Here is a 14,582-nt window from a genome sequence, read left to right as displayed (position 1 = left end):
TTGGGGGACCTCTGAAGCTACTGAGTTGTTTACCCTTCTGAGTTTTATCAGCTGCCATGCGGGATGAATGTTTCACCTCCCTTTCATAGCCTAAGTCACAATAAATTTCCCTCCAAGATAGAATGTTTCATCTGGAAAGAACTTGCTACAACGGAATTCCACTGAGAGCTTTGAGAGCAAATGAGTACTTTAAGGGCTGATTCCTCTATATCTCACAGGCCTTCATCTGTAGTTCCTACACACACACACACACACACACACACACACACACACACGTGCACACGCACATGCACACTCACATGCACACTGCCTTAAAATATCAGCTTCCTAGCCAGAAGGCATGATGCAAGCTTGTACAGAGACCCTGTTCAGAAGGCAGTGTAGTGAAGAGGCCTGAATACCATGTCCCCAGGCAGCAGAGACAGAGAGAACTCTGGGAGAAGTCATTGAGCCTGTAGAAAGAACATAGGATGTGGAAACTGTACTGGCTACTTTGTATTACTATGACCCAAATACCTGAGAACAAATGAAAAGGGAAGACTTATTTTGAGTCATAGTTTGAAAGATGTCACCCCATCAAGGTGGGAAAGGAGGAGTAGAAGAGAGACAGAGACAGTCACCTTCTGGCCACCAGAAGAGGAAAAAAGAATATGGGAATACAGGAAGTAAAGGATATGTGACTACAGGAAAGGACCAGAGCAAGCTGTAGTCTCTGTGGGTGTGCCTGCTAGTGACCTGCTTCCCCCACAGGTCCTTCCTGCCTTTCCCTGTTGCCCAATAAGGCCATCATACGGAATTGTCAAGGGATGATCTGCCGATTAAGTCAGGATATAGCACACAGACATCCCAAGAGTATACCTTACTAATCCTTTAGGCCTTTCTCAATCCAATTGAGTCAACAAGATTATCACCACAGAGATTTGAAGATTTTAATCCTACTTAATCATGTAGTCAGTGTGACCTTCATCAGGTGGCCTTCTGACTTTCATTTTCTTTATGTTAGTCCTCATTTCTGAGGCTACTAGAATTTCAGATCTGACTCAAGCCTTAGAATTCAAGAGTGTGTGCTGGGTGAATAAAATGTGAGTTAATTCTTTTATGTTTCAAATATCAAGGTTCTTTGGGCATAATACTTCTCCCATGACATATACGGTAATGTCAGAAAACCTTTTGGGGGACTGCGAAGAGGACTCATTGGGTTAAATGCCAGCTGTGCAAACATCAAGACCTGAGTTTGGAGCCCTAGAAACCATTTAAAAGCCAGACAAGTGCCTGTAGCCCAGGCTGTAAATGGCAGTAGACACAGGCAGATCTCTGTAGCCACTGATCAGACTGCATAGCTGAATAGCTGAGTCCTAGGTTCAATGAGCGACTCCTCTTAAAGAAAACAAAGTAAAGGCCAGACTTAGTGGCACATCCCTTTAATCTCAGCAGTTGGAAGGTAAAGGTAGGTGGATCTCTACGTTTGGGGCCAGCCTGTTCTACAAAACGAGTTTGGATAAAGATGCTTGTGGTACAAGAATGATGATTGAGTTTGATTTCCAGAATCCATATCAAAAGTTGAGTGCCAAATTATAACTTGAAATCCCAGTACTCCGACAGCGAGATAGAAGGCCACGATAGGTAAATTGGCCAGCAGCTTCCAGGCCAAGTAGGCTGGGGTAGATATCTCAGAAATCACAGGAGCCACACCTGACCTCAGAATAAGATGGAGAGAGAGAACCACTTCTGAAACTTGTCCTCCGACCTCTTCCTGCATGCTGTGGACCATTGTCTCCCACTCCCTATGTTGTATGTACTTATGCACACGCAGTAAATAAAATGAATGAAATGGAGAGTGATAAAGGAAGATACCTGACCCCATCTCTAGCTTACACACACACACACACACACACACACACACCTCACGTAAACATATACATACACTACATGTGTACATGTACAAAGAAACATTTCGGTTGCCACTATGAGTCTTATTTGCTACTAGCATCTCGTGTGTAATGGGTAGACTTGCAGCTGGTCACTTTATTATGCAGAGGACGGCTCCTATGGAAAAGAATTATCTAGCCCCAAATTTTAATAGTTTTCAATAGGCTGAGAAGACTCAACCCAAACCAAATTGTGAATTCCCACTGATCGAGCTTTGTAATTTCCCTGTAGTCATACAGAAAATGCTGTTTTGTGATGCTGAAGATTAACTCAGGGCCTTGCCCATTCTAGGAAGACATGTTATGACCTGTGCTATACCCAAGGTCTTTAATTCTGGTATTTCATTGAAAGGATAGTGTATCGGGTTGGCCTGATGCTGCTTATATTCTAATGCTAATATTGGGCCCCCAAGACTGCTTGCCCCGAAGATGAGAGGGTCTGCCCGTAGATGCTCAGTGACCCTGTCCTCAATTTATTTCTGATGGGTAAATAAAGATGCCAACAGCCAATAGCTGGGCAGAAGAGACAGGTGAAGTTTAGGTTTTGAGGGTTTGGGGTTGGAGGAGAACCATAAGGAGAAGATGGTGCAGGAGGAGGAAGGAGAAGGCCCCCATGGGTTAGGTGAGCCATAAAAACGTGGCCCTGAGGGCTGGCCACTTGGAGTTAAGAGCAGCCCAGATGAAACATAGTAAGTAGTAAAATATATTAACTTGGGATTACCAATAGGAGAATAGCATGGTAGGTGTTTATCCACCTCTTGTACTGTTTAAAACTTATTGCAAATACAAAGGCTGTATATGTATTTTATTTGGGAACTAAAGGGTGGGGTAGAAACCCCAGGTCAGGATTAAATAAGGTCTGTAACAGGATAGTATTTGTGGAGCTAATGGTACCCAGAGATGGCATTTTTGCTGGGTATAATTTATGTTGCTACACACATATTTAAAGTCACTATCCTGAGCCCTAACAGAAGTATATGGGTGCTTCAAAGGCATTTTACGCTGTGAGTAAGGTTTATAAATCTATTCTCAAACCTAATTCTCTTGGGGGAAGCTGTCTGTCATGCATCTTATGCTGATCTTGGGGCTGTTCTAGGCTAAATAGAGTCTGTGGGAAAGTGCCTTAGCTGGGTCTCCAAGGACAGGTTTATCTGTGGTAGGGAGATAACAGGGCCCTTAAAGGATTGGAACAAGTAGCTGAGAAGCAATGTGACTTTAGTATGACCTCAGTGTAGAGTCTGAATGCCCCTTCAGGAACCTCAGAGAAGCGTGCTAATAAGGACAACTGAGGTGAGTAACACAGTTCATGGATAGATCATCTTACAAATATTGAGACAGAAGCTACAGCTTTGGTCATGTTTTAAGTGATGTGAGTCCCTCCAGGCACCAAACATAGAGGTAGTCACTAAACATAGAAAGCCAAGTGTGTTGTTATGTTATTAATACTGTAGTTCAGATATTGTTATTTAGATGAACTTCATACTTATGAGTTTTTACCTTATAAAATACAGCTTGCCGGGCGTGGTGGCGCACGCCTTTAATCCCAGCACTCGGGAGGCAGAGGCAGGCGGATTTCTGAGTTCGAGGCCAGCCTGGTCTACAGAGTGAGTTCCAGGACAGCCAAGGCTACACAGAGAAACCCTGTCTCGAAAAAAAAAAAAAAAAAAAAAAAAAAAAAAAAACAAAAAAAAATAAAATACAGCTTAAAACCTCTATATTATGTTAGATATTTCTCACTATATTAGAATTGATGTTCATATATTTATGATTTTACATAAAGAATTTTAAGACTTTGGAGACATTTATTTGCCTAGAATTTCAAAGGCTTTAGAAATGTTTTTAAAGAAATTTAGGGGGCTGGAGAGATGGCTCAGAGGTTAAGAGCACTGACTGCTCTTCCAGAGGTCCTGAGTTCAATTCCCAGCAACCACATGGTGGTTCAAAGCCATCTGTAATGGGATCTGATGCCCTCTTCTGAAGAAGAGGTGTGTCTGAAGAAATTTACTCATACACATAAAATAAACAAATAATTCTTTAAAAAAAAAAAAAGAAATGTATGGCCGGGCGTGTTGGTGCATGCCTTTAATCCCAGCACTTGGGAGGCAGAGGCAGGCGGATTTCTGAGTTCAAGGCCAGCCTGGTCTACAGAGTGAGTTCCAAGACAGCCAAGGCTATAACAAGGCAAGCAAAGGACACAAAGAAAGTGGGTGCTTGACGTTCAGAAGTGGTGAGTGCCAGGCAGATCAGCCTGAATCATGTCTGTGAGTAATGCACAAGGCACAGGCATGTGAAGAAAGTAACAGGAAGCTATGTTCCACTGTGAACTTCCAGAGCAAGTAATTCATAGTGGCAGTTAAACCATCCCACAGACACTGCAAGACTGTGAGGGTGATATGACAGAGGGTCTACCTGCCCCCAACATCTGCTTCTCCCTTCTAAAAGAATGGCACCTGTGAATTTTAGCCAGGTACACGGTTGCCTAATAGGTATTTCCTGATCTTCCTTGGAGATAGGTCTGGATATATCACCATGCTGTGGCTCACGTAGAAGCGACATGTGAAACTTCCAGGCTCTGTCTTTAAAGGGAGACAAAGTAGGCTATGCTTTCTCTAGTCTGCAATGCGGGTATCAACCATGTTGGGTCATGAGGACAAGTGCAGTATGCTAGGGATGCTAGAACGAGATGGAAAGTTGACCCTATGATATCTCTATGACTTTTCTTAGCGCTATGATACAAATATCTGACAAGAGCAACAGAGGAAGCAAGGGTTTCTTTTGGCTCGCAGTTTGAGGGTCCCTCAGGGAAGGGAATCCATGGTGACAGGATCATGAGACAGCAGGTCACATTGCATCTGCAGTCAGGAAGCAGGGTGGCAGGGGGTTGGGGATGCCAGAGCTCACCTCACTTGTTTCTTTATTGACGTGCAGGACCTCAGCCCACATCGAGGGTAGATCTACTTATCTCAACCCAATAGAGACAATCTCAGAGACATGGCCAGAGGCTTGTTTCTTATGTGAGTCTAGATCCCATAAACAGTCAACATTACTACACTTCTACTCTATAGCATTTGTCTTAGTGTTCTATTGCTGTGAAGAGACACCATAACCAACGCTTATCAAAAAAGCCAAAAAAAACCCAAAAACATTTACCTGGGGGCTTGCTTACAGCTTTGTTTGGTCCATTATCATCTTAGTAGAAAGCATGCAGGCACAGTAGCTCAGAACAATATCCTGTTCGATAGGCACTGAGAGACTCTGGGCTTTGTATGGGCTTTTGAACCCTCAAGGCCCACCCCCAGTGACACTCTTCTTCCAACAAGGTCACACAATCTAATCTTTCAAATTGAGCCACTCCCCAGTGACCGACTCTATGGGCCTATGATGTTATTCTCATTCAAACCGGCATACCATCTTTGCCTACTTATACTTGTCACTCGTGGTTGGTTTGTTCTTTTGGGTGTTTGTTTTCTGAGACAGGTTTCTCTATGTAGCCTTGGCTGTGGTGGAACTCACTTTGTAGACCAGGCTGGCCTTGAACTCACATAAATCAGCATGTCTCTACTTCCCAAGTACTGGGACTAAAGGTATGGACCATTGCACCTAGTACTCCTTTATTTTTCCCAGTCATTATTTTGGTTCTAGTTGTAGTAGCCAACCAATATTCTAAGACACAAGGAGTGTCTCAAGCAAGTAACTACAGAGAACATGACCAAGTGACAATATCCAGTGCCATTGATATGTGGAGAAATCAGAACCCTTACATAATGTCCTTGTGACATGCATTATGCGATGATTAGTTTTGGGTTGGGGTGTGTGTGTGTGTGTGTGTGTACTTGACCCTCCATCATATTGACCTTTGGCAAGTCACTGATTGATGTGTGAGGGCACACCCAGCCCACTGTGGGTGGTGTTACTCCCAAGCAGGAGGTCCTGGGTTGTATAAGGGTAGGTGAGCATGTCATGGGAAGCAAGCCAGTATACAGCATTCCTCCACAATCTCTGCTTCAAATTCCTGCCTCCAGGTTTCTGCCTTGAGCTCATGCCCTAAATTGCCTCAATGATGGGTATAAACTATCAGCCAAGTAAGCCTATTCCTCTCCCCGAGTTGTGTTGGTCTTTGAGTTTCATCCCAGCAGTAGAGAACCAAAGAAGGACAGCAACAGCACTCAAATCCATGGGTGCTGAATGCTAGCAGTCCAAGGATTGCAAGAGCTGGGCATCCACCCACACAAACCTAGATTCATCCATGTTATTAAAATGACAGTAATGGAAATGAACGCTACTTTATTTTTAAAAAGGGACTCAAGAATGAGGTCATTGAGCATTTTCAATATAAATACTTAAGTATATTTTGGATATAAATACCATGTATTTTATGATAAGTGTCAGGTAAATAGAAAAGGACCAGAAATAATTACAAGATGCCTCACAGCAGGTCCATTTTAAAATCAACTGTGGTCCTTTGAGAAAATCACTTCAACCTTTTTTATTAGAGACTTCTGTTGACCTTCTATTACTAAGCTATCAGTTGTCTGTGCCCTTGTAGTGTAGATAGTGTTTGTATTTTTATTTTATTTTACATGTTTAAAGTATTTTGCCTACCTGTTTACCACATGCATACAGTGCCCCTGGAGGCCAGGAGAAGGGCATCAGATCCCCTAGAGCTAGGATTACATTCAACTGTAAGCTGCCATGTGGGTGCTGGAAATTTAATTCGGGTCCTTTGGAGGAACAGCCAGTGCTGTTACCCACTGAGCCTTCTCTCCAGTCCATGTTGTGTTTATTTTTATCATTGGATTATAGGAGAGCTTCTGCAGGTCACATAGGGCTGACAGAAGGGGAAAGCCGAGGGACTATATATGTCTCTTGGAAATTGTTTGTTTTTGAGACAGGGACTTGCCATATTGCTCTGTCTGGTCTTGACCTTGGAAGGATCTTCTTACCCAGCCTTCTGATGCTGAGATTACAAACATGTACCTCTATGCCTAGATTCCAGGAATGTTCTTGAAGACCCAGAGCAGACCTAGAATAGCAGTACCAAAAATGCAAACCACTTCTGTGGGCTTGAGCTCCTTAGAGCTGAGGCCAATACACTGAGCATTCAGGCCACTGCCAGGAGCCAGGCAGGTGAGAAGGAACGCTGGGTGCACACTGGCCGGGACTCTAGGAACACCACTGGGCAGGAGCAGGGTCTAGAGTACCATAGCCCTTGCTGAAGGCTGGCATTACCCCAACCTCTCACCCCCTAAACCTTCTTAGCTGGAAGTATATTTTAACTTTTCCCGCTTAAAATAGCACACATTTAGTGGGTACATTAAGGAACTTCAGTGTCATAACTGCTAGCTACCTCTCCCTTGAATGTTTGTATAATACACTCTTTCCTTTTTAAAAATATGATTTTCAGAGACTGCAGACAGAGTGGAATTGTGACAAAGGTGTTTCAGGTGGACTATGAACCACCGAAGATGGTCTCTTCTGAAGACAATGTTGAAGATGCTCTCAAGGGGTTCTCAAAGCAGGCAAGTAATGAAGCCAAAGAGTTCTCAGGTTGTCACTATATTTTTCATCCTTTCTTGCTCAACCTTTCCTTCCATTACAACACTTCTACTCACAGTCAGATCCTTATGATTAAGGTCAGCATTAGCCATTGTGAAGAATCTTTACTCATTCCCAGACTTGGTTAAGCCTTCTTCTAAGACCAGAATTCTGACTCAGCACTGTCACTGCCTGTGTTCAAGTATCTGCAGTGACTATCGACGAAGGAGACCATTAGGCTGCCACCCAAGAATCAGTTTAGTTTCTGTGTTCACTCACCTTTTGTGCTTTGTTTGTGAACTCTGCATAAACTCCAGATAAACAAGCTGTTTTGCATCTTCTCTGTCCCTGCATCATGCCTTCTCTGGGGGTAAAGTGATCTGAGCATGTGAGTTTTTGGTTTCTTGTCAACCTTTTCCATTTGCAAGCGTCAAGATAACAGTAAGCAGGCCTACCATACTTTATAACATAGTATAGGGGCAGGCAAGGGAGGGCAGTAAGTATATATTTGGAGAATGAAGTAGTCAGGCTAGTAGACCTTTGCAGTGTGTATTGACTTCTATTAAAGTCTTCACCCCACAAAAGCTGCACATCTGCACTTCTTTGGAGAATTAATCTGGTATACCTAAGAAGGATGTTTGAAACATCAGTCCTGAGTTGCTGGCACCAGTGATCCAGGAAGTAGGGTCAGAGAGTGGGCAACCAAACAAGAGGTCTTAGCCATGGGGTACTTGTTGAAAGTGGCAGAGAAGGTATGTGAGGTGTTACTTAAGCCCAGTGGTAGCCCTGAGAGCAGAGCACATGGTATGGGACAGAGTAGTGGATAACATAGATGAGGCAGACCCACCGTATTAGTCAGGTTCTCTAGAGTCCCAGGACTTACAGGTAGTCTCTATATACTAGAGAAATTTGTTGATAACTTACAGTCTGCAGTCCAATTCCCAACAATGGTCAACAGCAGCTGTGAATGGAAGTCCAAGGATCTAGCAGTTGCTCAGTCCCACAAGGCAAGCAGGCGAAGGAGAGAAAGAGTGTAACTCTTCCTTCTTCCAATGTCCTTATGTAGGTCTCCAGCAGAAGGTGTAGCCCAGATTAAAGGTGTGTGCCACCACACCTTTAATCCCAGATGACCTTGAACTCAGAGGTCTCCCTGTCTTAATCTTCTGGAATTTATAGCCATTATGCCTCAAGATCTCCATGCCAAGATCCAGATCAGAACTTGTATCTCCCAGCCTCCAGATTAGGATCACTGGTGAGCCTCCAATTCTGGATTGTACTTCATTCCAGATATAGTCAGGTTGACAACCAGAAAAAGCCACTACACCTATAGTATGATTATCACAGTGACAATCAGTGGGCCGTGGGAGACTCAGATCTGAATCAGATAGAAGGGACAGAGTCCACAATAGAAAGACCAGGGGGAAGAGTGTCTGGAGCGCTGTCTGGGCATGTGGCGAGCATAGACTTGTCTTTCTGGTCTGACCCCACCCTGTTTGTTCCCTCTGACTCTTTTTTCCTCCCCTCTGATATTACTTTCTCTGCTAATAGCGCTATGCCTGCACTCTAACCTGTCTCCTGTCTTGACTACTTGACCTGGTGAGGCCTACCAGCCAGATGCTGGCTCACCGAGTAATCCAGACAGAAAGCTGTGAGTTTCCAAAGGAAACAGACATGGCTTTATAAAAACTGCTATAATCCCTTTCAAGTAAGAAGTGTTCCCCAGGACGTGGTCTCTGCCATGAGTTCTGATTTTCATACGCTAGATATATATAAAATCAAGTAAATGTAATCTCTTCATTCCTAGGAATTAAAAAATGGGTTTGTCGGACCAAAACTAAGGAAGAAGTATAAGAATGCTGAAAATAAATCAACTTGGAACGTTAACCTTAGACGGCTTGCAGGTATGGTGAGGCAGAAGGAAGCCGACTAAGCAGACTTCCTGCTTGCTCTCTGCATGCTCTCTGTTCCTTGTGTTGGAATAAGAAAACCAGGAAGGCACACTACAATTTGATTTTCTATTTTTTCTAGCTAACAGATCAAAACAATGAGAGATAAGCAAGCAGACTGATAAATTTGATTTATTAAATAATTATATTGAAGGAACCATGGGATACCTTAGCAAAGAAAGAAAGAATCACTGGGTTTTGGGAATAGGTACTATTTGGGTAAAATCTAAACAAAAGCAGGGTTTTAATAGAGTTGAACTAAACTGAGCTGCACAGGAAGGGTCGGCATCGGACATGAATTCAGGTTTGGTTACTTTGGAAACGACAAAGGTGCATGTGGATAGAATGTGTCAGGACATGGCTGAAACATGAGCCCACTTTTTTCTGTCTTGCTAGACCAGCAAAATAGATTATCAGGTAAGGTAAAAGCATTTGCCATGCAAACCTGCTGGCCTGATAGAATCCTGGGAACCCATGTGTAATGAGACAACTGACTCTCAAAGGTTGTCCTCTGTGGCATGCATGCACCCTACACACAAATAATGGCAACACTAGTATTGGGGGGGGGTTGTTTCTTTCTTTTATAAAAAAAAAAAAAAGAAAGAAAGAAAGAAAGAAAGAAAGAAAGAAAGAGAAAGAAAGAAAGAAAGAAAGAAAGAAAGAAAGAAAGAAAGAAAGAAAGAAAGAAAGGAAAGGAGAAGAGGAAAAGAAAAGAAAAGAAAAGAAAAGAAAAGAAAAGAAAAGAAAAGAAAAGAAAAGAAAAGAAAAGAAAAGAGAGGGAAAAAACCAACAACAAAGTGGCTTGTGTCTTCTAAGAAAAGTAAATGTCTTACATGAATTCAGACAGCAAAAGGTTCTGGAGTCCTCAGTAAATAAGCAATAGCCATGCAAAGAAGAGGCTGCCACAGGTTTCTTCCTCTTTCTTTCTTTCTTTCTTTCTTTCTTTCTTTCTTTCTTTCTTTCTTTCTTTCTTTCTTGATGAAATAATGTTGCCTGCTAACTTTGCAGTTGGTGTGGTCTGTTTTCTTAGCTTGATATGGAATTTGCAGAATGCACCAAGAAAGGTTATTTTCTTAGACTGGGTCAATTATTTTTCTCAGTTTTATGTCACTGACTCGGGGAGGGTGACGTTACAGTGTTTGCTGCTAGGGAAAGAACGTGGTGTGGGCCTTTACTGGAAGTTTCTAGCTATGAGGACATATTCGTACGGTTTTGTATGGTAATGATATCGCACAACAATATTCTCAATATAATTATAGACCTCAAGGTAGGCGAAAGAGCAGACCCTAAAACTCTGAAAGATCTTCGCTTCGCAGAGAGTCCACTGGAAATCCCAGCCTACCATGAGGGAGCGAGTGCTCGACTGCCTACTCACCAGGCCCAGGTAACATCAGTGGAAACTCCTTAGGGTCGCCAGAATGCCTCAGACATCTTAATGCTTCCCAGTATGCTCTCAGACAGCATCCTTCCAAGTTTAGTCATGTTGCAAGCAGTGTCCCAGCTCTGGAAATACTGTGTCCAAAGGGAAAAGCCTCCCTGTTCATAGAGCTGTCCTTTGATAGGGACTTAAGGCAAAATAATAATAATAATCAAGTGACTAGCCACCCAATTCTTTTTTGAGACAGGGTCTCTCTGTGTAGCCCTGGCCATCCTGGAACTCAGTCTGTATACCAGGCTGGCCACGAACTCAGAGGTTCACTAGCCTCTCTGCCTTTGAGTACCAGGATTAAAGGCATGATCCTCCACTGCCTGGCTACACATAAAAAGCTTTAATCAGTGATGGAATGCGTAAGACAAACCGGGTGGTGGGGCAGCACAGTGGTTCGCAAAGATGGTCCCTTACACCTGCATGATCAGACTCACATAGAAGTTCATTCGAAGTCTATGTTCTCAGCCCTCACACAAGCCTTAAAACACAGACTCTAGGCATGGGTTCTGTCTCTGCATTTTAAATATCCATCTTTCTGGCCTAACGTTGATTTCAGGGTCAGGCAGCAAAGTAGAGGATACATAATCCGTGACAGCTACCTTTAGCGGGAGGTTACCAAGTCTGAGGGTTCTGACTAGGTAGGCCAGGGCTAGCCAGTGGTCATTTTCATCCACAGCCAGCCAGTGACAAGGACTTCCAGTTCACTATTGCCACCTGATGAATTTGCATGAAAACCAGAAACCTGCATCTTCATGTCTATTAACCTAGCTTAAAATCTGAGACTCAGTCCAGAACCCGAGTCAGTGTGGGAGGAAATATATATGTATATAGGCCAAATGAAATGTAGTGTCTTACAATATTAGACTGATAGACCACCAGTTTATGACTTCTGGTTAATGCCATGTTTGATGTAATACAAAAACATTAAGCAAAGAACAATAACAGCTGTCCTGGCTGGTTTTGTGTGTCAACTTGACACAGACTGGAGTTAGCACAAAGAAAGGAGCTTCAGTTGGGGAAGTGCCTCCATGAGATCCAGCTGTGGGGGCATTTTCTCAGTTGGTGATCAGGGCGGGGGAGGGCCCATTGTGGGTGGTGCCATCTCTGGGCTGGTAGTCTTGGGTTCTATAAGAAAGCAAGCTGAGCAAGCCAAGGGAAACAAATCAGTAAGAAACATCCCTCCATGGCCTCTGCATCAGCTCCTGCTTTCTGACCTGCTTGAGTTCCAGTCCTAATCCCTTTGGTGATGAACAGCAATTTGGAAGTATAAGATGAATAAACCCTTTCCTCCCCAACTTGCTTCTTGGTCATGATTGTGCAGAAATAGAAACCCTGACTAAGACAACAACAGCCAACACCCACAACAATAACAAAATCACTCTAAATGCTCCCCATTCAGAAGAAAGTCTGAAATCCCAAGCTTTAGTGCCCACAATATTGATGTGAACTCAAGTCACATGGCTTTGAGCTTCAGCAGCTGCTCAAGAATGAGTACTGTCACCCCTCGTGTGCTGTATTGACAGCAGCCTTCCTCTGGGATGTGTCCCAGATCCATGCCTGAATCCAGTCACAGGAATATGAGACAAAACCAGATTCCATGGTCATGCCATACCCTATGATTGCTATGAGGAAACTGTCATATTCTTTTTGTTTTGTTCTTAGAATCTCACAATATAGTCCTGGCAGGTCTGAAACTATGCAGGCTGGCCTCAAGTTTGTGGCGATCCTCTTGCATATGCCTTTTTTCTTTTTAAATTTAAACATAACCACCTCACAGCCCCTTCCCCTTCCTCCTTCCATCCCATGTCATGTAACATCCCCTCTCCCCAGTCTCCAAACCATGGCCTAGTTCTCAATTGTTTTATGTATGGAGGTATCACAGGTGATAGATTCTGCCTCTCGAATGCTGGGATTGCAGGCATGAACCACTGATACCTGGCTGACCTATTGCTCCTTAAAAACGTTCAAGGCAAGGAAGATGAAGAAGCTGAGCAGTGGTGGCACATGCCTGTGTCCTAGCACTCGGGAGGCAGAGGCAGGAAGATATCTCAGAGTCCAAGGCCAGGCTTGTCTACAAATCAAGTTCTAAGATAAGCAGAGCTACACAGAGAAACCCTGTCTCAAACAAAAACAAAAAACAACAAGAAAGATAGGAAGGAAAAAGGGGAGGAAGAAAGGAGGGAGGGAGGGAAGGAAGAAGGAAGGAAGAAAGGAAGGAAGGGGAAGAGAGATGGAAGGAAGACTGAGGAAGCACTTCACATTACAGGCGACAAAGTGGACATAACAACTAGATGCAAACCATGATATTCGATCAGAGCCCAGACCAGGAAAACAATGCCAGGACACCATTGGCACAACCAGCAGAGTCTGAGTGTGAATCGGTGAATGAGAAAACAGCATCACCCATAACTGCTGACTTCGGTGTGTGTACAGTTGTTCTTGGGAAATGCACACTCAGCTACTTAGGGCAAAGGGAAATCCTGCTTACAGCTTATTTTCATGTGACTCAAAGAGAATAACGGTATATGCAGAAAATGTTGACAAACAATTGCTTAACCTAGGGAACAGGAGTTATTTTTGCTCTTTTGATAACTTTTTTTGAAAGATTGATTTATCCAAATAAGATGCTATGTGATCAGTGTGGTGGTTTACGTCTTTAATCATTGGTTTTGGAGGCTGAGACAGGAGGAAAACATGGCCAACATAGCAAGACCCTATCTCAAAATATTACAAAGATACAATGAAATGGGCATGGAATAGCACAACTCATAGTGTTACTGTGAATGTCGAGGAGGTAGTGGCTGCCATATGCCAGTGCATTTTACCATCAGTAGTAGTGTGGCTAGCTTCTCCCCTTCATCTTTCTTTTTTGGGCATCCTTTCTGTCCCATCCTGTAGTCCACATCTGGCCATATGCATCCCAGGATGAGCCATGCATTGCCCTGCCATGGTACCTGTGTGTTTCCCTCCTGTGGATTCCTTTTGTTTTCTGTGTGTACACACTTTCCGCTGATTTCCCATGCCCATCTAGATTGTTACCACTTCCAAGAATCCCTTCTCCCAGGGAATCTGCAAGTGTGACTGTTCTCTCTTCTAGATTCCCATGGAACACAGCAGAAGTCTGTTATCTTGCTAGGTTCATAGATTTCACTTATTTTGTACAGATATGATGTGCTTTAGGGACAGGGACCATGTGATATTTTGTTTTTTGACCTTCTCTCTGCACCAAACAAAAAAAATTTCAAATAACCTACTTGTATAAGTGAGTCTTTTGAGTTTTCTAGAGATAGTAACCTTAAGGCAAATGGGTTCCAACTTAATCTTCCAGTTGTAAAATATGAGATGTCTAATAGTAAATTCAGATACCTTCTTTTTTAAACTCTTATTATAAATAAAATATACATATTTACATTTTATTATAAATAAAATATACATATTTAGAAAGCAATTAAAATTATTATGTTGATTTCAGAGTGATAAGTACAAAGACTTTTCCCTACGATAGTTTTAAAACATGAATGTTGGCAAATGAATTTTGAATGGACTTTTCCTGTCCTACAGCCTTTACCATGTTATATGGACTGTGCATTTGTCTCTACCTCTGCCTTTCTTCTTCCTTTTAGTCTCCTGGCTTTGCACACATAACTGGCCAGAAGAGTCTGACGAGCACCGAGATCATGAGGATCCAGAGGGAGACAGACTTCCTCAAGTATGTATCTCCTTCTCTGCTCTGTCACAGAGCCC

General features: G+C 43.0%; 1 protein-coding gene across 5 annotated transcripts in view; it reads left to right on the top strand.

Moving 5' to 3' along the window:
• Dzank1 (double zinc ribbon and ankyrin repeat domains 1) overlaps positions 1-14,582 on the top strand; it is a 57,839-nt gene that overhangs the window by 6,960 nt on the left and 36,297 nt on the right. For all 5 annotated transcript variants that reach the window (XM_021155839.2, XM_021155837.2, XM_021155838.2 and 2 more), the window contains exons 4-7: positions 7,333-7,447; positions 9,268-9,364; positions 10,669-10,793; positions 14,462-14,547. In XM_021155839.2, the coding sequence (XP_021011498.1) occupies positions 7,333-7,447; positions 9,268-9,364; positions 10,669-10,793; positions 14,462-14,547 (423 nt within the window). The remainder of the gene's footprint in view (positions 1-7,332; positions 7,448-9,267; positions 9,365-10,668; positions 10,794-14,461; positions 14,548-14,582) is intronic.

This window comes from Mus caroli, chromosome 2 (assembly GCF_900094665.2).
Source record: "Mus caroli chromosome 2, CAROLI_EIJ_v1.1, whole genome shotgun sequence".
NCBI lineage: Eukaryota > Metazoa > Chordata > Mammalia > Rodentia > Muridae > Mus > Mus caroli.
This window is presented reverse-complemented; position numbering and strand designations above follow the sequence as displayed.